This window comes from Corvus cornix, chromosome 1 (assembly GCF_000738735.6).
Source record: "Corvus cornix cornix isolate S_Up_H32 chromosome 1, ASM73873v5, whole genome shotgun sequence".
Classification (NCBI taxonomy): Eukaryota; Metazoa; Chordata; class Aves; order Passeriformes; family Corvidae; genus Corvus; species Corvus cornix.
In genome coordinates, this window is record NC_046332.1 from 38550271 (window position 1) to 38578172 (window position 27902).

The following is a 27902-nucleotide window of genomic DNA, read 5'->3' on the forward strand; positions in this document are numbered from 1 at the left end:
CAACACTCCCTCAATACTTCCAATACTCCTGCTTCTTCAAGAGAAGAAAAAAGTAATACTGGAAAACCTCCTGGGTCACCTCAGAGCAGAGGGAGACAAACTGGTGCTTGTTCCCCATGAATATGACTCTGTCCTAGCCAGTACTGGCTGAACTGGCCTGGGACACCCAGCTGTTGCCCACATCAGACTCTCCCATTTGCAGCAGCTCCGTGGATCTGTGCTAAGGCTAAGTGGTCCCCATAGTCCTTATCTGTGTATACACACATACTCCTAAGGGTCCTCAGAAGTCCCTCACACACCCCTCTCCAGGCAAGCACTTGAAAGCTCAGTTCTGACAGAACCAGAGCCTTGCAGCAGGAGCTGGGCACTCTATGCTGGCTTCCACTCTGCCATGGGGCCAGAACAGGCCCTGCTGCTGTAAATTAAGTTTTAGCATTTTAACACCATCCCTCCCAGGACAGGAATCACACAGTAATTGCCACTACATGTGCCCACTGTAACAGGCAACTGCTTTCCCAAAGAGATTTTGCTGACAGACAAAGGAGTGCTATCTCCAGTGAGCAGTGACTGGATCTTAATTCTTCACAGCAAAATAGAAAGTCAAAACAGGCTAATCCTACCTGGACAAATGCCACAGGAAACTACCCATAGCATGTATGAGATGCAGCCTTACCCCTCTGAGCACCCAGTACCATCTTTCTAGGCACATGCAGGACAGACAGCTATTAGTTTCAGGTGAGCTGACTGGAACTTACAATTTTTCTAAACATTTAAAGATCGCACTTTAACCTCTGCTTGACAACCTCAGAGGGGAAGAACTAAAAGCGATAAACAAATACACTTTTGAAGGAAAGAAAAGCACCAACTGCCAGGCTGCCTCTGGCATTCAGAGAAGGCAGACACTTATATAATAATGTATTTTCGCTATTCGAAAGGGCCATCATGTCAGAGTTTGCCATCATCTTAAAGAGAAGCCATTTTAGCAAATAAATCATGGTGCATGTATGGGACAAACCTAAAATAGCCCCCCCATGCCACTTGCCTGAATGAAAAAGTCACTTCTGTTGCCAAGCAAAGCTGGGTCTCAGTCTGACTTCAATGTTCCAAGGGAAGAAAATGACATTTTTTAAAAGTTGATCCTTCCAAGTAGCATCCTGAGCTGAATATACAGTACATCTTTTCCCATGAGCCATAAAGAGAATGTCCTATATTTTGACCGTGAACAAGCTTTTCTAGGAATGCAAATTTTGCTCTCAATAGTTACACAATGGACTACAGTGTCACAAGCACCGTTTGTGCTCCATTAGTCATTCTTTTATTATTTTTTTTAAACTGAAATTCACAAAAGGCCTACAGTGTTTGTAGAGCACTGGCTAAACAATAGGCTGATTGTTTAAAATATTTGCAAGATTCCAAGAATAAAGACCAACGCCCAAAGACAAATCAATATGCATCATGTAATTAATAACAGCAAGGAGCCCACAGTATCATGCTCTTGTGAGTCAACAATCCAGAAGGCAAAAACCAGGAAGAACAGGAGCTATGAGACCCCTGAATCAATATTGTCTGATCAGCACAAGAAAGATAACTACAAAATGATCTGTATTCATGAGAGGAAAAGAGGGAGGTTTGGTTTCTAACAAGCTCCCAGCTGGTATGGTATGATGCTCAGCTAGAAGAGAAAAGAAGAAAAAAAAAAAAATTCAAGAAGTTTTTAGACTTCCACAGGGAACTGACATTTTGACTCTGTTCCACCCATTTAATTTCAGCCCATATCCAGAGAGTCCAAAGTTAGTTACTAACTTCTGCAAACAGGCTGATAACCCAGTATTTTGGTCTGATTCCAGTTCCTAATGGAAATGTTTGGATTGTAAAATCCACCTCAGTACAAGCACTTCTGCTTGCAGCATTAGGAGTTTGAGCAGGGAGTTGTGGGCAAGGCAGTCACCCCACCTTCCCCAGGTGACACACAATTCAAAGGCAGCCCTGTCTGTCTGGCTCTACTACCCTAGGCCTTGGGAGGAAGGTTTGACAGACTTCCTAGAGATGGTGCACACATCTGGGTCTGTACTCCAAAGCTTAGGGGCTTCCAATCACCAGCACAGGCCCTTAGCATTGAAAATAAATTAAGACTGTAAGATGAAGAGAGGTTCAAAACACAACCCTGTTTTACTGTCAACATAAACAAGGTTGTCTGCTAGAACAGTGCTCCCACCTGCTCTTCTCTGTGCCTTCCTACACACTGGGTCATTGTTATGCTTTTTGGCATCCCTGTTATTGTTCAGAAGAAGCCAGAGCCTTTGTTTTCAAATATCAGATGCTGCAGAGGGCAGGACTAAACTAGAAGTGAAGAAGATCTTGCCTGCCCTGAAAAACTATTTCTAGGTCAAAAAAATATGTCTGAGGTGAAGACATTCCAGCACCTCAGGCTTCAGATGGCTGAAGCAGTGCTGCACAGGGACAGACAGAAAGCCATCAGGGAGATCGCTGATTGACAAGATGTCTGGCAAGAGATCTCTTGGGCCGTGATGAACCAGCACATGTCCTGACCTGCAGCCTTCTCCCCCAGACAGCCCCAGCGGCCGCCTCTGCCAAGGGAATCTCCACGCTGCATGACTGCTCTGGCAAAAAGGGAACTCACAAATCCAACTTCAAGTGTTTCCCGGTGCTGCAAGAACACCCACTGTCTCTTAGCCCTGCCTGTGGAAAATGCTGATTCCAGGGCTCAGGATGTCTTGTGGCAGAGAACTAAGACACCTGGGTGGTGCTGCTATTTCCTACATCAGAGCAAACGTGGATTTCCCACTGCACCCCACAGGAGAAAGAGAGCTGGCAACATTTAACTGTCTCCACAAGCACTTTGAATGAAGACAAAAGCCATGATGGAAATCCTACATACAATTCAAAAACACCCTTGCAGTTAGTCAATATTTATATCTACCCTCTAAACACTGACACCCTTCCTTTAAAAACTCATCAAGCCAGAGAAAGACAGACAAGTAAAAAACGATCAGGATTTTGTTGCAAATTCAGACATTCCCACGCTAAGTTGCAAAAACTAGTCCAGAACCGGAGAGCAAAGAGAAATTAAAGAAATGGAAACACAGAATATCAAATCTTTTATTTGGTTGTTAATTTTTATTTTTATTTTTTAGGAAAAATCTATTAACTTGATCAAGGAAAGAAAGAGAAACAAAAATTACATTAGTAAGTACTTACCTTAGGACAGAAATAAGAACTGAATAAAAAGATGGATATAACTTCTCTTTTATGATTTGCGTTCTGGCAGTGCCTCAATTTCTAGTTACTTACTAAGAACAAATTGTGTATATATTAACCAAATATACGTGTACTTCTCACAGTTCATGTGCTCTCTCAGTTTTTCTTTAGCTTCCTTCCTATGTTCCTATTTAAGAAACACCTTAGTTAGAGCGTAACACATATTGTTAAACTTTCTGATTTTCTTTAAAACACATACTACACAACCCCCTCACCCCAATAAACCTAACACCCACAGGAATTAAAAATACCAGCGATTTACTAATCAACGACATTACTTGTTCCGTCCTGGGAAAATCAAAAGAAGGTGGAAAGGATGTATAAATATAGCCAATATGGAGAGTCTTGTATCACCTAGCAAAACTGTAACACCTTGCTAAGCTTTCACAGACACTACGCAGCCATGTGCTCTGTCACATTCAGCTCAGAAAAAAACAGTCTGGGAACACCTTTATTCTCTTGATAGTTCAGCCCCTGCATGAAATTGGTCCCTAGCAAAATCTCAAGGCTCAAGTCAGACAAGTATTTGACAATTTAGGGGCTTTATTTCCAGAAATTCAACCTAAGACAACACAGGATGTTTTCAAAAACAGAGCATTTGTGTGAGAAGTGAAGACTGAGAAGGGAATCTCATCATTATCTCCAAGGTGGATGCCAAGAGGATGGTGCCAGACTCATTTTGGTAGTGCCGAGTGATAGGATGAGGAGCAATGGCCATAAACTAAAATACAAGAAGTTCCATCTCAACATGAGGAAGAACTTCCAGGGTACATGTTGAAAACAAAGGTCTTTCAAATTCTTCTGCCTTGCAATGAAATGAGGAACACAAACTATGCGAGCTCATCTGAGGATTTTCTGTACATCAGTGCTCATTCATCTGAAATGAGGGCTAATCTAAGATCACCCACAGCCACTTCCTCCTGCCACTTCTGCTTCCTCAAGCAGAAATCAGTGTATGTGAAAAACCAACTAACTCAAAAAGGAATAGGACCAATGAGGTCAGAATGGTTCGCCTCTGGCTGGTGGATAACATGGGTGTCTCTACTTCTGCTTAGCCAACGGAAATCCAGGCAGTGGAGTTTAGAAAACAATTCAGCCCTCCTGGAGTGGACACTGATCTCTGCTGGATTACTTGTGGAGTGTATTGAATCCACTGAGGGTAGGGAGGTTTTAGATACCTATTTCCCATGGAGATAGAGCAACCTGAATGAGATCCTACCCTGGTTTCCTGAAGATCAGTGTCTTGTGGCAGAGTAGTTTGTATTTGCTTTGTTTAACTGAACACAGCCTTTTGCAGACACCAGAGAAAGCAAAGGGAAAGAAGGAAATGCAAAAATGAGAGAATATAACATATTTCTCCAACTTGAGAGAGAAGCCTTGTCCAAAACAATCTGCACATATTCATGACATCCTTGTTATCTAGGTATTCCCTTCTGTTGGAAATGAAACAAACTTCTTCTGTAATGGAAGAACTGACGTGCCCTCCCTTCCTATCTCCATTTTTGCTTAAATGCAAAACTTGTCATAAGTTACTATTTTCACTCCTCTGTCAAGCATGGCTAAACTGTCCAAATGTTACAAAAATTATTAGTCAATAAGCTAGACAGATATACACACATACATGGAGAAATGGGACTTAGGAAACCAGACTACAAATCTCTGCTCTCTTCTCAGTTGCAAATATATTTAGTTAACATGTAAAAAAGAGGAATGCTGTGAATTAAGAAATAGCTCCTTCTTTTTTTGGAGTTGAGAACAACCCAAATTCAATGCTCTCTTTGCCCTTACCACAATGATGGGGAGAGAGCTCTGTGTAGGTGGTCACATCTGAATTACTCACTGTAGGCTCTACTTAGAGCCACCGTGGAGAAACTGAGATGACTCATTCTTCCTCATTGTCTACAAAAAAAACCCACAACAAAACAAAACAAACCCCACCAACCCAGAGACTACCAGAACTTTGTATCAACCCAACCAGATGAGAAAAATCTCATGCAGGATGCTTGTATTTTTCTTTATGAAAGGTGGAAGCAGAAAGTGGAAAGAGAATGTGGAGTCTAGAATCAGAGTATGTTCCAGCAAAAAAAGATGAATTCTGTCTCTTTGTGGTGCTGGAGGCAGCAGTGATCAGCAGAAGCTATACCCAAACAGGTGGGAATACTGAAGGCCCAAGACTGCTCTGCTGGCACAAGTCCTGAGCACATCCACCAACAGACCCACCACATCCTCCTTCTCACACCCTGGTATTTAACGACTACTCTGCTAGCATGTTGCTTCACCTTCGAGGAAAAAGACTTGGGAAGTACTCCCTCATAAGGTGTGGGGGTGTGGGGGTTCATTTTCAGTGTGGGAGTGAGGTATCCATTCTCAGACTGGAAGACACAGCCTGAATTTTCAAGAACAGTCTTCCCCAAAAGTCGGCTTGGGTAAAATACGGGCAGAAGATCCCACATTTTTCATTTCTTTTCAGAGAGGTTCTACTTACAGGTAAGATGCTGATCACTTTGCATTTGCTAAAGGCATCCATCTGCTGGTTAAATACTGATTTTGACAGCCATCCTTCAGCAGTTCATCTCTGGTACTACAGGTCCCAGTGACCTGCCCTTACCTTCAGCATCTGCTCTCCACAGCAGGCAGACAGGCCCTTCAATCTCACAAGTGCAACCAACTCACTCCCAGCCTCCAGCCCTTTCATGGGCAGATTTAGCTGAACCTGTTCATGAGGGCAGTCCTATTACCAATGTGTACAATCCTTCTCTTCGAGAAGACCATTGAGCAGTGATATCAACTGAAGTCAACAATAGGATTTATTAACACAGCAATAAAAACAGCACAAATGCTTTATTTTCACTAAAGGCAGAAGGTACAAATGAGGCCATGGTTCAGCTCAGTAATTCATGTATTAGTGCATTTTGTACCGGGGTAAAAATGCAACAAATACTTTGATCACAAAACACCAAGCAATGATCAGAGGTATACTCACGCCAGCAGTTATATTTTGTACAGAAAAAAATAGTTGGGTTAACTTCAGTCCTGTCATTCAGTATTGCCATTGTTCTTCATAGGTCATAAGCCTTGTAGTGAATTTTCAAGGCCTCAGAACTTGTCACTTTTGCTTTGCCTTAACTTTTCTTGGCCTGCTTGTAGCTTTGGTTGAACTGGTTTAGGTGTGACTGCAATTTCTGTAACTGGCCAGGTATGTATATCCCCTCTGTTTTATTTCTGTTTGTGTGTGATACAACCACAGTTTTGCACAGACAGCAGTAAAAAGCAGCTAGCTATTCTATATAGAATATTTACCACTAATGTAGTAACTTTGTAGAGAGAAATACAACAGCCTGGTACCACAGCAGAGGACTGGAGAAGTGGAGACACAGGACGTGGCATGGAAGAGTAGAGGCACAGGATGAGAAATGGGGCACAGGCTTGGCACCTGAGACCATGGCCATAAACAACTCACCAATGATCAATGAAAGAAATGCAGAGCTGGAGCTGGACAAAACTGGCTTCAGAGGTAACAAGGAGAACAAAGAAATTGTGTTTAATACCCATAAATGCAAATCCCATATATAGCAAAAACTCAGATGCAGTGTGGAACTGCAGGCCAATGAAGAAAAAACACACTGAAATGACCCCAGGTGCATCCTACAGTGAAGAAAGAAAAGAGTCAACGTGATGAACCTCATATTCTCCCAGCAAAGGACTCCAGTTGCTGACAATTTGCTCTAACATCCACTACTACCAGATAATAAATAAAATCAGCAGTTTTGGCACCCAGAGGAACAGAAGATGGGTGAACGTAACACCAGAAAGAGGGGTAGAAACCGAGAACTTAATGTATGACAGTTTTAACTGCATTATTATTCTTTCTTTTTCTGTAATAATTGCATCTGGACTAATCATGGTTAGACTTCCAAAAATTCAGTTACACTAAGAATAAATTCTTTGCTATATGAAAACGCACTGCCTTTTTGCCTGTGAACAAGGTCTTGTGTGTAACACTTTGTACGGACACGTAGTCTCTACATCACAGTAAATAAATCCAGATAAAAATATGGTTTTATTCTAAACAGGTGTTGCCAGTCTTCCCAGAACAAAGAAAAAACCCCATAAACTCCAGTTTTTCCAAATAGTTCAGCAGAAATATGATCACACACCCACCTGACCCAGATCAAATTTGAATCATTGGGTGACCCAGCATTAATGATTCTGGAGCTGTGGCCAGAAGACTACAGAAGCCAGATCTGTAAAGTGGGAGCATTTGTACAGAGCTAACAAAATTACTAGAAAATCACCTTGAAAAGATTATGGACTCAAAAACTGCTAACACTTTCTCTTCATCAAATACATCAGGGTTTAGAAAGCAACGGCAAAGAATTCATGGAGCAGAGAAGCAAGAGAGAAACAAAGAAAAGAGCTACCTTGAAATCACTGGAAAATTACTGAGTGAGAACATGCTGTGGCAAAAGTAACTACGGATGGCAGGAAAGGGAAAAGCAAATACTTGAAAAGTTCCACTGATATTTTGTTGTCTTTCATTGATTTTTTCCTTCAATTAGCTCCCAGTTATTGGGGCAATAAAAGAGCCAGATGTTATTTCAGTTAAAAATGAAGATGGGGTAATTACTGTGACAGTGTCTCTCCTGTATTCTCACTTCCCTGGGTTATCCCAGACACCTCTACAAACCAAGCACTCCTTTCCCTTCCTGTCACATTCTTCCTCATGGTGGAATGGGCTTCCCACGGACAAATAAAAAGACTTTTTCATGTGCTGTATTACAACTACACTTGTACATAACAGCCATGTATCAAGGTGACCTCCGGACTGTTTCTTTCATTTCTAATGAAGGCCTGTTGTTTGTTTTCCTTGACTAAGCTTTCTGGTAACACACAATATCCTGAGCTGGAAGGGACCCACAAGGATCACTGAGTCCAACTCCTGAGTCAACAAAAGCTCTTTGGTGTATGGATCAGGTCTCTTTTTACACTGCTGATACCCCCAGCACTGAAAAACCAGTATCAGTAAAGCAGGTCATCAGGAAAAGATTAATGAAAAAGATGTGGACAATCGATCTGCTGAGCCATTAAAGAGGTATTATGACCTTTCCAAATGCAGTTCTTGCCTGTATACATGAGGTGTGAAAGAATTAGCAAAGGAAGGGAGATGATAAACATCAGAAATAGGTAACAAAATATGTTCAAGACAGGTGTTAACCTATCAGGGCTACAGATAGGAATTCTGTAATTTGAGATTGTCAGGTCATCTTCAATCTAAAAATTCAGGCTCTGTAATTGCACCTCTGCTATGGATAGCCTGCAGTTAAGGAACTACGTGTACAACTCAGAGCTGTCTAGCAAACAGATTGCTAGTCAACATAGCATTACCCTCCCTCTTCAGAGAAGGCAGTGCTTGATAGGACCCAAGAGAGTCATGTTCTGAGCCTAGCTTCATTCCTCACCAGTTGTCAGATCTTGCCTCATGTCTCCACTGCAGTTTCTCATCTCGTCCTTGGATTATCTCACTCTGTGCCCAATCTCTCAGCAAGGAGTCTTGGCATTCAACTGCACATCCAAGAGCTTAGTAAAATTACCCACCAGGCATTATTAAAAATAGAGTAGTCCTGGCTTAGGCACAATTAAATAGCTGGTCCCCATCTCTTCAACACAGAAAGCATTGCCATCTGTACAGCAGCTAGAACTATGATACTGCAAATTCCTGTGAGGCCTTTAAACACCAATGTAGTCTTAATTACAATACAATGAACAGGTGAGTGTCAGTTGTATTTTATATTCTCGGATGAAAAATATACTTAAACACATACATTTTTGTCATCAATAAAAAGCATTTTATTGAATGGGCAGAACTGGGACAAAGAGATGTGCATGTGCCTGATAGAGGAAAACTTTTAAGACTGAAGGTCTCACACTCTGAGATAAGTAGAAATGGTTTCTGCTGAATGCAGGAGCAGAAATGTGCATAGTAAAGATTGCTACTAAAAGCGATCTGTGAATTCTTTAGAGGCAATGGTTTATCTTCACAAGTGCGCAGCTATAAATTAAAAGCTCTAAAGTCTTTTTCACTAAATGGTATTTTCATTATTTTCTGGCCCAAACCCTGAGACTATTAAAAAGATTCTTCTCATTTTGCAAATCTATATGCAGGCAAAAGTGCTATTTATCTTCACAATACACAAGAAAGCCACCCGTCTCAGAACAGATTTCAGCTGCAAGTAAGCGCTAGAAATTATCACTCATTTATTAAAATCAATGATAATGAACTGCTCTGGAGTTGCTAATTGGTTCTAGGCATAGTGTTAAGTTCCTGAGATGCAAAACCAGTTCATTATCAACACTCATCCAGCAACATACTTGTCTTTAATGGTAACAACTCCTGAGAAATCCTGCTTTGCACTTACAAGAAATCAAATGCAAGAAATGCTCTCAAAGCCCATGAGGAAAATGACAGCATCTCACCGAACACCAAAACTGGCAAAAATCTTCCCTTTCAAACTCTAACTTCAATGACTCATCACAAAACAACTCAATCAGCAAAGCTCATACATCTGGTAGCAATGTGGTGCTACAGCTAAAGCCCTCCTCAGCCAACAGCTCACAGACCCAACTCATTCCAGCATCACTCTCACCCATGGGGAAAGAATTCCTTCAACACAGCCTTAAATCAGACCAGGTATTGACAGGGCCTTATTTGAGACAAGGGGGGAGTTCATACCTCATGGAGTTATTGGTTCAACAGACCTTGCTGCATTGATTTACACTGAGTTTACATTTTCAGATTTATCCCTGCAAACATAAAGACAAGGAGCATGATTGTTCTCATATGCTTCAGTAAAAGTGCAGTGCATAGGATCCACCATGTCTGCAGACCTCTGTGGATGATAAACACCAGAAGAAAGGTGATAACAAGCAACAAAAAAAGCAGTAACATCAAGCATTGCTACAGTCATGCTGGTGGGAAACATCTACCCACTGCCTTATCTTCCTCTCATTTTATACTGATGTTGAAATAGCACTGACATCTCCTATAACAGTTTTTTTACAGTACAATCACCTCCACACTTTTGCACAGGCAATACAAATTATTATTATTATTATCTTCAGCAGACCTAACAGAAAGCCTCTTAGATATCTTACTGGACCATTGTTCAGACTGAACTGTGATATGCTTTTCCTGAGGAATACAGAGATGCAAGCTCATTCAGAAACGACAGGACATAACCACATAGACTGCATGAACAAAATGCCTAAACACATTTAATGAAAAGTAAATATCTGAAGTTTGCCACCACTTTTTTTCCCTAAAGTCATGTGTTCTGCTAAAATCATACATGACTCCATCTGGCTTTCCCTTCATGAAAGGAAAAGATTGTGGTAGAAATTTTTTGGCTATTCCTTTGAATTCCAAGGGTCAGAGGGTCTGGATGCAACCTCAAATTTGCAAAATCAACAATACAACAAACCCACCCACAAATTCATTTTAAGAATGGTCTTGGAAGAAGTCTGAATAACTAGCAGAGCTGAACTGTGTTTATCACTCACTCACCCAGGATCCTCAGGCCATTCTAGAGATATAATAGCAGTCCATAACATTGAGAAAAGCTTGTTCTTCTGGACATAACCATATTGTAGCTCATCAAACATATGAATCAGTGTTTTACCTCACTCCTTCTTCTGTCTCACAGGTTGTTTCTGAACAGACACTGCAGACACACAAGCACGTCTTGCAAGTTGCTAGTCAAATACCACCACAGCTCTTTATGAGTAGCTGGCTCATGGTCATGTGTCTTCCATGAGAACAGGATGGGAGGGGAATGTCCATGCTAAGTACTGACCCTTGGAAACCACAGAGAGCTGCAGAACCCAGTGCTGTGCTGCACAAAGCCAGCACTGGGTGAGACAGCTGAGACTTGAAAAGCAGAATAGCTGTTTCAGCACAACTGTGAGGGCAGCCGAGTTAATTAGCTGTGACCTGCTCATCTGAAACTAACTCGGTATTTTCACAGAGAGCTGGCGATTTTTTACCCTGTACAAACAACTACACTGTAAGTCTCATTAGGAGTTTTTCAATGTTTTTCTAGTTGGGACAGAAAGTAGGTAACATTTGTTTAATTATTCCTATGTCTTCCTCAAGGACCACAGGTATTGCACGTTACAAGGGTCTATTTAAATATCAAAGCAACTTTCACTGTCAAATGCCCTTATTGCCACAGCTCATGTGCATTCCTAAAAGACAAACCTATAATGTTCTTCAAGGCACTTATCTGGATGTGAGCAGCCTTATGTACAAGTAAACCCTATCAAGCATGTCTACTTGAGGAGCTAGATCTTAAGCACCTGTAGAAATAATAACACTTCCAACCTGGAGCTGAGACAACCCAAAGAATGCCCTGCTGTATGTATTTCATACCAGCATCACTAGCATCTTTCCAAGTCTTCTAAATCTTGCATAAAACAATTCAGTAAGTATAACTCAGTAAGGCTTCACAAGGCTAGGTAATGGTGATTCTGAGATGAGTGACCTTTGAGTCATTTTTTGGGTTTTGATTCTTTTAAATAAAATGGATTATAAAAACTGATGACAGCATCCTCATGATTCATTGTGTTCCTCACATCATTCCCAACGCTAACTTCTTTTAAACAAAATCATTTGGTGAAAATGTGTCATAGGTTACAATTTGAAGCTGGTCTAGCTGTTAGATCACAATCACAGAAATTAAAATAAGTATATTTCAATGCATACAAATAGTCCAATTAGTTTCAGAGAATTATTCTGATGTATAAAATCAGATTGCAGTACAGCTTTAATGAAAAAAAAACCTGATGAAAATCAATCTACTGTCCCATTAATAGACAATTATTTATTTGTGCATATGCATCACTAGATTGCCAAGGCAAGCTGATAATAAACATTCTGAAGGTCACCAGGCATCTCTCATTACAAGAACCTTGTTTTATTTTCTTGTAAGTTTGCCCTAATCTTGAACCATTTCAACTAAAAAGTTTTACAGCATACACCAACTCAAGATGAGGGTCTTTTTATTAATAATTACAGATGAAAAACATTAATCTATTTCAAATACCTGTATTATGTTTGGAGTACATTAAACCCCCCCCAAGTGGCTAGCTTTCTTCTATGGGTTCTAGATGTTCAAGCAGAGACTTGAGATTCTGAAAGCTTTTGAATAAGCTTTTTTTACATCCCAAGAAATCTCTTAAGAGTCTGGGCCTTTCCAGGACTTGGAGGACACAGCCTTGTGCATGCTCAACAGAAACAGATTTATCATCTCAATTTCCCCATGGTTCCATCTGCGCAGGGCATGCTGCCGAGAGGCTCAACAGGAGCTTCCTTGTAGCCACTGGCTCTTCTGAGTTAAGCTCTCTTTAGTGTCCATAGGCCTCTCACAGTAAATGACCTCCACCAGATGGGTCCAAGTTGCCTGAGCTGATGCAGAGATAAAAAGAAGAATATAATGGGTCAGTTAAGTAAGGGCGAAAGAGGCCTGCTGGCATCTGGCAGGGCACTGGTAGAACTGCACAGTGAAACCAGTACAGAGAGCAGAAGAATTTGATGAAGAAGGGTGAAATGAAAGTCAGAAGTCAGGAAGGACCCAAGAATGAAGAAACCCAAGTGCCTGTCTGAGGAGCAGCGGGGTAAAAGCCAACCATGGGAGTTTGGAGATGCCGGCAACAAAGTGGCCATTGGCATCTTGGGCTCTAAGAACAGAGGCAGAACCAGGAGATCCAGGGAAGGATCCCCCTGTACTCAGCTTTCAGAGGAGCATTTCTGGAGTACTGCATGCAGGTATTAGCCCCACAGTGCAGTTAAGTCTCCAGGGAGCTAGAGGGAGTTCAGGGATAGTGTAGCTGGAGCACCATGCCTGTGTGAAGAGACTGGGGAGAGACTGCTCTGCAGGACCAAAAAAGCATGCCCAGTGCCACCAGTGCCAGTGGAAGATATACAGGAGATGCTGATGGGCTGCCCAGAGAGGCTGTGTGCGCTTCACCTTTGTAAGTTTTCAAGACCAAACCGGGTAAAAGCCAAAAGCAGTCTGATCTGATCTTAAAGCTGTCTCTAGTATGAGCAGGAGGCTGGACTCAGGGATGCTGAGAACTGTTCAACCCAAGTTATCCTCTGATCCTGCAACTTGTGCATGGCAAGGGCAGCCAGAATGGGACAGAACAACCTTCAGCAGCCATCAGGTCACCCTGCTCCCAGGCTCTACCACAACACCAGGGCCTCCCACATCACCAGCCCTATCAGTCTCTCAGCGCCTGCTCTTGCTACCCTACTGCAACCTCCTTCATCAAACACAAGGCCCAAGCAGGATGTGCTTTTCAATCACAAAATTAAAATTTCACTGATAGCCCGTGGAGGGTGGAAAGAACACAAAAATCTCCTTTTGGCTTCCATGGCTTAAGGACCTTGAATATTACCCACATGGCATTACAAGCCATTCAACCCGCAAAGTCAAGCTTTCAGAAAAAGCCATGATGGCAAAACCACAAACGCTCAACACGCCCCAGGAAATTTGCTCCTGAAGAGGACAAGGCCTGGCGTGGGCACGGCACCGCGCTGAAAGGCAGCTCCCAAGCGGGTGCCGCGCCTGCCCTTCCAGCAACGCTTACCTGTGCTGCCCATCTCCCAGATCCCTCCACCTTAGGTACCAAGGGCAGGGGCACTGCTTTGGCTGCGCACGGATTTATCGAGAGCCTGGTGCGGGTGGCACCTCCTGCTCTGACTAAAGGCCTGCAAGAGAGAGCGGCTGTGCCGCAGCCGAGCAGAGCCCACGCCTGCCTTCCTGCTCCGTCACCCCACAGCCACCCGCAGCAGCAGGGACACCCCAGCAGGAGAGACCCGACCCCGGGGAAGCGCAGCAGCCTCCTGCCCACGGAGGGAACAAACAGCACCAGCTCCATCCCTTCGGCTTCTTCTTCCCTGGCGGCCCCTCCCCGCTCCCTCCCTCTGCCCCCACGCCCCGCGGTGGTCCCCGGCCTCCGAGCCCCGCGGGCGGGCGGCGACGGCTCTGCGGCGGGCGGTACCTGGACAGGGAGTCGCCGCTGGGCGGCCGCGCCGCCGCCGCCCGCCCGGCGCCGAGGCTCTCGCAGCTGGAGCTCCCCTCCATGCCGGGCGGCCCCGCGGCGGGCGGTGTCCCCGCGTCCCTCAGCCCCGCGCCCGGCGCCCGGCGGGCCGGGAAGCGGCCATGCTGGCCCGGCGTGCCGCGCGGGGGGCGGGCCGAGGCGGGGCGCGGAGGGGGCCGAGCCGCCGCCCGCCGCAGGGTGCGGGAGCAGGGCAGCGCCGCTGCCAGCCCTCCGGGCCGCCCCTCCGGTGGGCGTGGGGCTTGGTTCGTGAGGGTACGGGGTGGGCCACGATGTCCCTTTTTGTTCTCCTGAGGACTAAGGGAAGGTAGCAGTTCCCGGGTTCCATCCCCGGAGCACGGTGGTCGTTCCTGAGAGCAAAGGAATGGTCACTCTCAAGCATCCCTTGCTGCTTGAGAGCAGGGGCTGTGTAAGGTGACGGGTCACAATCACACGAGTCAAGGACGCAGGGCGCTGGCATGGATCCTCGGTGAAGTCACCCGACTGAAAGCTCGAATGCATCCGTGGCGATCTGTGCCCGGAAGGCTTTGCAGGCACGGCTCGCTATCAGGTGCTCTGCAGGAAGGGTCGTGGTACGTTCTGTTCCTTGAAGCAATTGAAGAGCAAGAGAAAAGCTCTTGGCATTGCTTACAAAGACTGAGGGAACTGTATCTTAAGCCTCCCATATCAAGGATGCAGATGTCTTTCAAATGTATGGCTGTTTTGGCAAGAATCTCATGTGGCAAAAATAATGAACCACTGGGGATGTGCTAGGAGGCAGGTGGGTTTCCAGAAAGGCCTGTTTGGTAAAGAGCATCTGATGTCAGGAGCATCGGTCCAAATGGACCTTCCTGTTTTAAATACTACCTCAAAACAGGATAAACCCTGTGTCTGTATATTCTGTGGCTGTAGAATGGTTACCAAAACATCATCCCTCTTCAAGCTGCAAGGAGTAAATTAGTTGATGTGTTTCTCTCTGTTGTTTCCCATTTTGTTCCTGTCGTCAGAAGTCATACACGATGCTGAAGCAGGTTTGCAGCATCCCCACCCGAGACTGCATGATGCAGCTGTGAAATTGCCTCTGTTGCTCTTTTGTTCGGTTTCTATCAGCTGCTGTTGAGCAAAGTTGATGTGGGATGGTTTTGAGGCTGGTGTAAACTTGAAAATACAGCTTTGTTGAAGCAGGGTTTATTTTTGTATTTTTCGTTTAATCATCTGAACAAAAAGTTACTAAATTGGCAAATGAGCTTTGGGGGAGGGAAGGTTTCAGCCTAGAAAATTGAGTTTGTGGAGGCTTTTCTAAAATGAAAACTCTGTCTTATGGTTAAAAGTGAGATCCTTGTTTGAAAAATAAGCTAATTGCTAGTGGTTTATTGCAGCATTAAAATCCAAACAAATGCCTCGACATCATTGCAATTACAAAAAAGATCCATAGACCTGTGCTGATTTTGTTCCAGCTGTAAAATTATTTTAAATGTTCATCTTTTTTCCTCCCCTCTGGTTAGGAGCAATGGACGTTTTAGAATCACCATTTATTAATAAAAACCGAGGTACTAATGACATACTGTCTCCCTGCCCCTTCTGTTTAGCTTTCCATCCACACCTGTGTCTGCCGAGCAGATGGTGTCCTCTGTGGGGACATGCGGGCAGGGGGTGCTGTGGCAGCAGTACTTCAGCATCTTTGGTAAGCAGTCGGGCAGTTCCTGGTAGCCTTTTCCCACTGCTGCACTCTCTTCCCAGCCTTTCCGAGGATGGAGTTCCTGGCGGTAGTAACCCTTGGGAGAGGTCAGCACTGTAGAACCAGCACAAAGCAGTGTATGTCTGCCTTTCAAATCTTATCAAATAGCCTTGTGGTGAGTTGGTATTACCTCTATTCCCTCTGCTAAGCTTAGTTTGATACAGGTGCAGTTGTTTAAAAAAAGTCAAGTAGGAATAAAAACAATATATAAACCTCCATTGCTATGTGAAAGTATTAGAGTGCCTTCCTTTCTTCCTAATTTACTATTGATGTGGCATCTCTAAGTAGTTTATTGATGAAGTGCTCTATTTGCTTTTCACTGCCCTGTTTTGTTCTTGGCCTTATCCCCAGGGCCTGTGAAACCCTTTAGAAATTCCCACTGGTGCTTTGTAAATGAGAACAAAGCTAATCACCTCCTGGATCTCTCCTGCTGCTGAAAGAAACTAGCAGTCTGTTCAGTGAGTCTTTCTGCTCAACAATACCACATTTTCAAAGTCAGTCAGAATATTCTCTCTGTGAAGTGCGTTACCTCAGGGCTCTTAAAAGTGATGGAGAATTAAATAAAGGCCTGACATAACCAAAACCAATTAAGGACAATTCACAAGACTGTTGTATAACTGATGTAAAATAAGTTAACCTACTTTTGCTTACCACATCCCTTACCATTATCTTACAAGTATCATCATTTGGGGTTTTTTTTTGTTTTTTTTTTTAATGAGAGAATGTTCTGTCATTTTGCCATTTCAACACAGGAAACAGTAAAATAAAATTAACATTATGGATAAGTAATAAAATTATCTGTGTTCATTTTAATGCCGTGTGTCTGACACAGCTGAGTGATATCTGAAAGTGAGAATAACAAGGAACTTCCTTGAATCAAAGGTGTAAAAGATTAATTCCAAGTAAAAGACAAGCAGACATCCTCCAATACTTCCTGAAATTGTATGTGGTTGTAGCATATACAAAGTGAAAAATACATAGCCCCAGGCTTTCTTAGGTGTTTAGAGGCTGTCAAAGCTGTGGTGAACAGAGCACAAAGAGGATAATTTTATGTACCATGTAAAACATGATTAAGTGAGGAGAGGTAAGACTTTTGCTTCAGTCCTACTGGGTGAAAGTGAGATACTATTTGTATCCATTGTATTTAAACTATGTGTCTGTTGAGTTAGGGGCTTTCTAGCTCTGTATGTGTGGTCCATACATCTGCCATATGAGTATGCCAGATGTTATTAATCCAGATGTTCTCATTGCTGGATTAGCTCCTCAGCTTTGCTGCTGCAGAGCCAAACACAGGTCTGTTGTGTCTCACACTGTGAGCACAGGGCTCACCAAAGCTAGGGACAGTCACACATTCCGGGCATCCTGGCACAACCTTTTGCAGGAGTCTCGCAGGGATGTTTGGTCATGGTCTGTGACTGCTTGACTAAATGTCCCTGGAGCAGAGGAGGAATCAAGCTCCTACAGTGGTCAAAGGGTAGGCCATGAAGCAGGATCATGTGCTCAAATGATCTGCTCTGAGAAAGCTTGCTCCCCTGCTGCAGTCTGTGTAGTTACCTGTGTAGTTACCTGTAGTAACCTCATCAGACATTCCCCTCCCTCCCTCTCTTCCCATCATACAACTCATCCCATGGTTGAAAGGCCTATAAATAATAAGGGAGTGAGAGCTCTAATCCCTTCTGAAAATGATTGTCTTGTCCCTTTTGCTCCAGCCCCAACATTAAAATCTTATCCATCCTAAAACTAGCTCTCTTTGCTGCAGCTCTATGGATCTCCCATATTTTTGCCACTATACTCACATATTCCTGTGCCCTCTTAGCACATTAAATAGTTCATGGCAAAGGCAGCTTCACACACTGTGCCTTCTCTAGTCTAGTCCCCATCAATGAGTCCAACAAATTTGCAGCATGACTCAGTCCCATAATTGTTCTGAAAACCACACAACCAGAGACACCCTTGTCTCTCCTTTGATTCACTAAAATGGTTCTGAGATTTATTACATTTTCTTGTCTCCTTGATGTACAGCAAAAGGGCAGTGGGCAGCCGATAAAAGATTCTCAGTGCCTTGGGAAGGGCATATTGTCACTGGTGAGATCCCACTGTGATGTATGATCATCAAATCACACTGGAGGTGGCATGTGTTCCTTTTGTCAAGCCCCATCAGCTGATAAAGTATGAGGTCAGAAACAGCAAGAGCTTTGGCACAGGCAGAGAGGTTGATGAAGAACAACTTGCTGTGGCTGTGATTTGGAGCTAGAGCTGCTTGTGGTTGCAAGAACATCTGTTACAAGATGGTCATGGGGTACATGCACAGATCTGGTCCTGCTGATGCATGATGCCTGTGCTGTTGAAGTTAGAAACTAGTCAAAGCAAAGGGACTTATGACTTACAGCGACACTTAAATTGTCACTGTGCCTCCAAGGTAACTATACTTCTGGTTACCCTGATCAGAGTGGTCACCTCAGCTCACCCACAGGGTGGTTCTTTACTGGCTGTGATGGCACCCCGACAGTGCTTTTGCCTTGCACCCCCTCTGTGATTGACAGAAGCAGAAACTAATGTTCAATGACCCTTTATCACTTTTTTTTAGTCACTTAATTGCTTTTTATTTTTTATGCAGTCATGCAGGTATTGATGCAAGGTGCTACAGACATGGGGCTCTGGACTCAGCCTGGACCTAATCCTGTACACTATAGCTTGTTACCTGTTTATGAAGCACTTCTGATGGGCAGACTATTTATTCTTCCTGCTTTCTTGTCCTCACTCCCACCACCATTTCATGGCTGCCCACAGAACAGTCAGGAATTAAATATGCCACAGGCTAATGAGTACATCAGCATCCATCCCACTGTGTGCTCAGTGTGTACAGTCTGCTGGAGTCAGGCAATTCACCTGGCTTTTAACTGTCTTATGCTTTTAATTCTCGATGGCCTGTGCATGATTGCAGTGCTCTGTAGCCTGTGTTTGCTTACAGCTACATGATGGTACCGGTGCAGTCCAAGGCATGGACTGTAGTGCTGAGCAGACAGGGAGCCTGAGGGTGCGGGCACCTGGAGAGCTGCAGGCCTCAGGCTCTAGGGGCAGGACTTCCACTGCGTGCTGCAGAACACACAGATCAATTTCTTGTGTCAATTCGAATAAAGCATCTTTTCTCCTGAAGGGCTAAATACATCACAGCAACTGTCTGGCTGTCTACAGGTTTGGGCTGTTGCACTCCAGCAGCTCCTTGGCACCTGTGTAATGGTCTCCAGTGTGGCAAACATGAAGTAAGAAAGAATTACTCACAGGAGTTAAATTTGAAATTTCTGGTGCTTGTTAAACCACTACTTCTGGAAATAAATGTATTTCCACAAGTTCTAGGGTGATCTGCATGAAGGGAGGATGTGGGGGCAAGAATTGATTTGGTACTGTCAGACATTAGGAGGGTGTCTGAAGCCTCAGCACTTGCAGCCTCTGAGATGGGGAAAGGTGTTCTCATGGAGGAGAAAAGTCTCTGTACCTCTTGGATCTCAAATCTGTGTCTTACAGTCCTGATTTATACACCAATTTTCAAGCAAACATTCATTTTAAATTAAGTAATTTTACGTCTACATTGTCTGAAATAGTACTGTCTTTATTGTCTATGTGCACACAGACTTCTCAAAGTGAGATTTTAATCTGCAGCTGCTATGTTTAATAGCTACAATTAGGGAAATGGTTAAGAATACTTGATTTTATCGCATTTGTACTTCCTTTTCTGTTAGGGAAGATGCACTTTGTGGTAGTGTTTTAATGAAACACAATAAAATGTTGATGGTAAGATCTGAAGATGATATTAAAAATGAGAAGGACACTTCTAGAATATAAAACACAGTAGAAATTAATTCCTTTTGGTTTCCCTTTTATTTGATGGCTCAAATTTCCATGTGGAAGGCTCATACTTTCTTTTAAAAGCAGCAGGGTGTTGCGCTCTAGTGATGAAAGGGATGGGGAGTTGCAAGCTTAACAGTGAGTGCAATAAAAATGAAGTATTTGAGAGTGTTTGGTTGTCTGCTCTGTGTAAGTTACCTGTCTGCAGTGTGTGAGCTGTAAAAAATGTTCAGGAAGCTACTGAAAACACATTAAGCCCATGGATACAATAAGGGAAGAAGCTTTTTGCCATTTCCAATGGAACTAAAATTTGGAAAAGGCAGATCACAGGGCCTTAATGGGGCCAGAGGAGAACCAGGCCAAATATTGAAGGGATGAGGCAAGACTGCTCAGAAGGAACTGGTTCTGGTGTGAGCGGAAGCCAGTTTGCTCCACCTGGCTGCATGGCCAGCATCTGCCTGATCATTTTTTATTTTAGCAACGTGGACCTAACCAGGGAGTTGTTTCTCATTGACTCCAGGACCATTACACACCCAGTATGGGGATGCTGGGCAATGCTTCTGAGAGCACCAGACAGCTGGAAAGGGGAGTGTGTGCTTCTCCCAAGAAGGTGGTAGTGAGTGGCTAGTCAGGGAAGTGCACAGCTGCAGGAGCCTGCAGTGTCCTACAAGTGGTCTCAGACTCTCATTGTGACATGAGCTGAGAGCACCAGTTGCTGTTACCATTCTCCTAGGCATGAACAGCGCTGCCCTCCTCTTGAAGCTAGCTTTAGATCATGAAGGGAGCAGCCAGCCTTTGTCCATTCTGCCACTTGTTTGACTGATGAATACATCAATCTGTGTTGTATTCATCAAATTAATGCATGAAAGAAATATTTAGGATGCAATGCCATGTGTACCAAAAGTTAGGAAATGCCAGGTTCTCAAACTTCCCAGTATAACCTAAAGGGATCCCACTCAGACATCCCATCTCAGTGCTGGATGCAGGGAAGGTTCAGGACAAAAGCATAAAGGAACTGTGCAATTAAACACCAGTTTTATGCCTGCACATGAGTGCAGGCTTCACAAGCAACACCAAATATGCCACTTCTGGTCATAGTTCAGCATTTGCATGTCAACTGCTTTTACCCTGCATAGCAAGGCTCTGATGAAGTGCTGAAATATAGCTCCTGCAGTTTGTGAAGGCCAAAATGAAGCATTGATTCTCTTATGTGAGTGTAATAAGTTACCTTACTGTTATCTACAGTGAGTCACTTCTGAGCCTTCACTATGGTAACTCAGAGACTTTGGTGATCTTGATACCCTCATTCTGCTTGTGCATGTCTGTCTGGTTGGGGTCTGGGATGTTTGAAAAGGATTACTGTCTTGTGTTTGGCTCAAAAGATAAGGAGAAGGAGCACAATCCAATATCCTCTCTCCTGCCCTTGAAGGACAAGGGCCTCAGGTCCCTGAAGTTTGGGGGATTAAGAGGGACATACACTGCTGGTGGTGAGTGTAAGAAGGAAGATGCTAACCCTCATTCTTTAGCTGGGGAATTTTTGACCCAAACAAGGAAGGAGAAGGATGAGAAGTGAGTTTTAGTGCTGCATGTGTTGGCACTGCTGTGGAGGGAGAACAAAGACACCTAAGGCAACTGTTCTTTTTTGTTCCCCTGCTCAGGGATGGCATCCCTCAGTCCGTCATGGGGGCCCCAGGGGGCTGTGACAGGATGGTGACATGAAGCACAGTCCTCCACCATCGCCCAGCTGCAACTGCTCAGGCAGCTCAGCTGTGTCTCTGCCCAATATCTGCTGCTGCTCTGTCAACAGGTCCAGCCCATCCTGAGCATGCTGACAGACAAGCTCAGGTGGTTCAGGAGCAGAGACAGTTTGGAGGCTGATGCTTTGGCTGGGACACGTTTGCTTTGGCCAACTCTGCTACAAAAGCAACTGCAGAGAGCAGAGGTGCTTTGTGGTGTTGGCAGTGCCTGAAGTCAGCAGGAATTCAGAATGAGCCCTGGCTTGAACCATCAGCATGTGCCTCATAGATCCCTCAATGCTTCAGTCAGTCTGGAGTGTTGCCAGCATGCTTTCCAGCTGAAGGAAACTGAGACGTGAAATAACAGAAGTTTAACATTCAATGTCTCAACCAAAGCAGAGAGGAATTTCCAAGTCAAAGATACTTCTTTTACCCCAAGGACATTCCCTGTACAGAGTATGAATACCTGCTTCCAAAAAAATGGAGGTCTGATCCTTTCCCAGAAAAGGATCACAAGCATCCATTGTAAAGGCAAGGGTTAAGTAACCCTAATGTAGGAGGGACCAGTGTCCCCAGTAAGAGATATCAATTCACTTTTAAAAAGGAAAAGAAGGAAAGGAGAGAAATGTCCTTGTTCTGCTCCAGCATTCTTCATGGCCAAGATATAAAGCCTTTGGCTGTATGAACATGTTGCTCAATAACCTGAATATCTGTTAGCTCAGTGCACATTGTAAAAATACTTGTATAATGTTCTTGGGAGCACATTCCCACTCTCATTAAACTAACCAGAATACATTTCAAATTTATACTATGATGACAGTGATGATGAATAAAGTTATTTTCTTCACTGTGGGGCCTGTGAAGTCACAAATAATGCAGCTGGTTTAGGTGATGGGCAGCCAAGGAACTCAGGGCTGTGTTTGCTCAGAATGAGGTTTGCTGTTAGAAAGAATTTTCCTTTATTCTCTGAGGATGATATAAATTGCTACTATTCCCAATTAACTGTTTCAGTGATGACATCTTTCAGAGAAATAGGCTGGAAGAGGAGAGGAGAAATATATAATGAGTGAGGTTTTTGCCTTTGCTCTGCCCTTTCTATAATGAATAAAATAAGAACGAATAGTGAAGAAGAATAATCCATAAAACTCCCAAATGCAGTTGGAAGAGATGTTCCCTCATGCAGAAAACAGCCATCGGTCTGCCTTCTAAAGATGCTTTCAGAAGCACTGGACCTGGTATTTTGAGAGGATGATGCTGGAGACAGAAGGGCCTGGAGCCAGAGTGCAGCCACAGCGTGGAGCAGAGTGGCTGCCCTGGGCAGAGCTCTGGTACCTGAAGGCACTTACTGCAGGCTGTGAGCCACAACTTAGGCCATGTCCCCAAAGCTGTCTAAGCTGTGCAGAATAGCTCGGTATCAGGAGCACACCAAGGTATCTTAAGACCCTCTTAGCCCTATTTGTGGAGCTGCAAGTTTCTCAGTTCAGTAAAAATCTGATTTAATGGCATAACCTCTCTGAGAAAGACTCTCCATTTCCCTTTGCCAGCTAAGGCATTGAGTTTACTTGAATCCTTAACTAAAACTTTCCCCAGAAAGCACCTGCTGGCCTGAGCATCCCTCCAAGAGTGTTTCTGTCTCTAGACAGACTTGCTTTTTCCTAAAAGGTTACAGAGAAAGTTTCCTGTTTGGGGCACTTAAGAGCTCTGATTCTTGGTACAAGGCAGATTTAACAGCAGCAGATAAACTGGTGACCACCCCTGGCTGCCCAAGAGAGCTGCTTTGAGGAGAGTCCATGGGAAGCATTGCTCTGCTGCTGGCCGGTTAACCCACAGCCCAGTGCAGAGGGGTGAATTGAAACCACCAGCCAGGATGCTTGCCTTCTGTTTCCCAGAGAGGAATCCTGAGCCAGCTCTTGTGTCCCTGCTAGGGATTGTTCACTGGTATTTGAAATTGTGACCTTTATATCACTGTTTTATACTGCAGAATAGCATGCTCTTCACCCATCCAGTAAGAATCATCCAGCATCTTTGTGTATAAATCTGTTAGGTAATGCCTGCATTTCCCAGCTATTGTTTTAGCAGTCTCCTTCCGGTATTTAAAGACGGGAAATATCTCCTTTAATATCGTCTTCCAGCTTTGAAGCTGTGCTGAACAACAAAGACAGACAAACATTTAATTCTCCCCTAATCTTTTAAATACCTTTACAAGCACATGGTGTTCACACGCTGTTAAGACCCTCTCCTGTAGCAGCTGTACATCCTTTAGCTCTGCCTCTAAAGCCTGCAGCTTCAACTGGGGTGGAACAGGAGCCCGTGGTACTGTCATCCTGTGATGGCTGTCCTTCTGGGTGGTACAGAGAGGGATGGTTTTCCATGATAAAGCAATCATCTGGATTGAATTGCAGATACCTAATCCTCTCCCAAGGTACTCCTGCTTAGTTTTGTGAAGTGAACAAAGACATCAACTTAGACATGCTCCAGGCTGGATTCGGGTATCTCTGAGAGCTTCTGATCATTCCTGTGATTAGCCAGCCTGATCTGATAACTTTAACACAAAAGTGCAAGCACAGAATCAAAATATTTTTCTTCAGGAAAGGGAGCTGAAATAGAAGATTTCCTTAACTTCACTCCCAGGAAAACATCTGAAGGAGCAGACATGAGAGTTGGGACACTCACCTCTCTCAAGCCTCCTGCTGTTTTTTTCTGGTGTGGGAACAGAGTGGGATTTAAGTAGTTGCCCTCCAGGATGGGGGAGTGGGCTGGGATGCATTGCTGTTCATTTGAATTGATAAGTATTCATTGACTTAAGCCCCACAAAACAATTTACTTTTTTCCCCCCTTTTCTTCCTGAACATGAAAACTTTTCACTTGTTTTCAATAGTTTTGCTGCCTTTCTGTGAGGACCCACAAAGATAGTTAGTCCATTTCACTGGCTGAAGACAGATAACCACAGCAGTATCATTTCTGACAGCTGCCTAAGCAGGTCCTGAGGACCTTCTGACCCCATACCCTCCTCAGACAGTCCATCCTCATATTATCCTTCCTGTCAAAAAATTCCACCTGGCATCTAACCTGAAGCCATGATTTCTTGGCCTGTAGAGATCATCATGGAAAATAACCAATCTTTTCCCCTGGCAGCAATCCATTCAAAAAATCTCTTTCCTATTCCCACTCAAACCTCCTCTTCTTCAGGCTAAACAACATTCTTTTCTATATATTTTCTAGACTTCTGTTCATTTGCATTGCTTATTTCTTCCTGGGCTACATCATATTACCAGGGTGGCACTATTCTACAAGCTAAAATCTGAGGGCCAGACATCATCATGTAGATCAATGTAGGCATGGGAGCCAAGCTTTGGGCTCTTTATCAAAAATCTTGCCTTTTATCAAAGGCTGTAAAAGCCTAGTGAAAGCATTCTCAGATGAAAGCTTAGATAATTTAATAAAAAGTAGCATTTCTGGAGCTAATCTGTCATCCAAGTGCACAGCTACGCTGTGCCACAGTGTTGGTGGCCATTGGGAAGTTTTTCTTTATTGCACACTCTCACTTGCTGAAAGCTAAAACTGATCTAATAGCAGGAGGCTTTGGAGGCACAGTAAATGTATAAAAAAGACTCAGTTTTAAATTTTTTTTAAAAAGAAAACCAAAAGGGGAAGACAAAATAGGCCACTACTGAGGGTTAAAAAGACAGATATAACAAAAGAATATTTCTGAGGTTTTGTGCTGTTTTGTGCATTTGAGTCACTTCTAAAAAGACTATATTCAATGTTGAGAAACTAATGAAATGTTCTTCGTGAACGGTTTTTAAAATTCCTTTTTCAAAAATGATTTACTTCTTTAAACAGCACTGTCTTGTTAGCTGTTGAAAGCTTCTCTTTGTAACCTTCTGAAGCACCCCAGATATTTTCTATGAGAAGGATTTAAACTGCCCAGCATAAACAGATGGTCTATTGGTATTTGTATGTCAGAAGCTAGCAGTTTATATGGTAGAACACACTAGACTAAGTCTTTGGCATTGGAGGGAACCTTAATGAATAAGATGATCATGGGATGGGTTTACTCCAGTAAGAGCCACACAATTAATCAAGACCAGTGTGGCATGTAATAGCATAAAGATGCCCTGTAACTATGGGCAAACTCCTTTGGTTAGTGAGTTGTTGCTTAAGTGAAGGGAAAAGGTGGCTTTCAGGGAGTGTTATGCATGAAATCCTGATTTTAGCTGTACTAATGCAAGTTAACTTGCTGCTCACATGCGAGCGGGGATACCACATAGCCCTGCAGCTTTGATCAGCTTTTTGGAAACACACATGAGGTTCCTACCTCTGCTGTAGACATCCTGTGAGCCTGGTTATCCAACAGATCAAGGCTAACATGTTCACACTGAGGAAATCAGTGAGAGTACAACGGGTTTCTTTACACTGATTTTAATTTGCTGTAGAGTTAGGTTATTCATAGAGGTACTATAAATAACATTATGCTGGCTAGAAGTCTTGCTGAAGGACTGTGGGGTTGTGTTTCCCACTGATTCACTTATTAAATGCCTTTCACATTGTCCCCCCCCACTTTTCCTTGCCCCTAGCCCTGGCCACTCCCTCGGGCTCTCCCAATTGGATCCTGTACCCCAACTCCGCCCATGTACCGCTCCTGGGCCCCTGAGAAAACCCCCTGTGCCCAGATCACCAGGTCTCTCTGCCTCTGGGGATTGCAGGGACAAGAGGTAACATTAAGAGTGCTCTGAGGCCACTGTGAGGTCCCTTCTCTGCCTCCTTTGCCATCACTGTGTTGTAGAGCCCAACTAGCCGGAGCAGGAGCTCAGGGAAGTCCAAAAGGACTACGGGAGGGCAAAATGGTCACTCTGGCATAAGCATCCCAGCTGTGCTCTCCAGGAAAGCTGCAGCTTGCTAAACCAAACCTAGCACTGCAACAAAGGACAAGTAACATGGAAAAAACCCACAATCCTTAAGAGAAGAAGGAGCTCAAAAAAGGAATAAACCATCATTGGCAAAGCTGTTGTGTAGATTCACAAGGGTTATATTGCCCAATGCATGTATTTTTAGACATTCTTCAGTATTTACCTTAAAGACATTGCTAAATTTGAGGAATCAAATAATATGGCATGTGCACTCTGACATATTTCTCTTTTTAAAAACTGCACTTCGGGAAAACGCATCAGTTTCCTTCTCTAATAAATTTGAAGAGATGCAGCCAAATTACTGTATGTTTTTCCTTGAAAAAGTTAGATGTCTTTCACGGATGGAAATTTCATTGATATATGAATTTTATTCATAAATTAACTTGACTGTTATGTGTGCCCACTTGTTCATGAAATCAGCTTATGGAACTAACCCTATAGGCCACATCTACAAGAAGGAGCTTTCCATATCAGATTCTTAAACAATACCAAAATAATTTCTAATAAATACTTCTTAGTAGCTGGTACTCTAGGACCTCTTTGAGAACTAATTTAATTTTTAAAAAAATGTTTCGGCCTCTAGATTTGAGCTTCCCTGTTGTACTTAGAGGCCAGGTAAGCACAAAAGGCCATTTGAATACATTCCCTGGTTTTATCTTCACCATGACCCTCCAACATAATGGTATCAAGGACAAACCCTGCCCTTACATGATGTTCATTGACCTTCACAACAACCAGGAACTTTACCTTTCATCTCAAATTGATATTGAGGGGTAGGTTTTGCCACCAGGTCTGTTAACTTCAACAGGAGCTGCATGGCTGCACCTACACTCAGCATTTCACCCAAACACTTAACAGCCCCACAGGATTTTCCCAATATTCCTGGGCAAGAAGGATAAAACAGAGCAACTGTGTCCTGTCAAACAAGGCAGACCAGTCAGTCAGAGTGAAAACATGCCAGGCAGCCCTCCAAAAAAATGTAGATAGAGCATCTTTGTTGTCTGAAGCCATGTACAGGAATGCACGACATGTCTGGGGAGAGTGAGCTGCTCACCTGGCACATGGCAGCGCAGCCAAGTGGGGCTTTATCCCTGCTGCTCTGGGAGGCTCAGGCTGCCTCTGCCACTGCTCGTCCTGAGGATGCTGGAGCAGCTCATCTGACCTTGGTACCCAGGCACACAGCACTCCAGCAACACGAAGATCCATGTCTCCACCCACAAAGGCCGTCAAAGGCCGTCGCTTGCTCGGTGCTCGCTCTTCAGCACACAGGCGGCTGACTCATTACAGGAAAAACAATCA

The 27902-nt window shown here is 43.7% G+C and overlaps 1 protein-coding gene and 1 long non-coding RNA gene across 3 annotated transcripts in view; both read right to left on the reverse strand.

Annotated features, from left to right (window-relative positions):
• MTMR2 (myotubularin related protein 2) overlaps positions 1-14454 on the reverse strand; it is a 63145-nt gene extending 48691 nt beyond the window's left edge. Inside the window, exon 1 of one of the 2 annotated variants that reach the window (XM_039563615.1) lies at positions 14338-14453. In XM_039563615.1, the coding sequence (XP_039419549.1) occupies positions 14338-14420 (83 nt within the window). In that variant the 5' untranslated portion in view covers positions 14421-14453. Of the gene's footprint in view, positions 1-14337 lie in introns of both variants that reach the window. The other variant, XM_039563629.1, reaches the window with a different exon arrangement.
• LOC120411071 lies at positions 12228-14224 on the reverse strand. Its single transcript, XR_005603490.1, has 2 exons — positions 13924-14224; positions 12228-12739 (listed from the first exon to the last, which is right to left on the reverse strand). It is a non-coding gene; the product is annotated as an uncharacterized LOC120411071 (long non-coding RNA).
• Positions 14455-27902: the final 13448 nt, after the last annotated feature.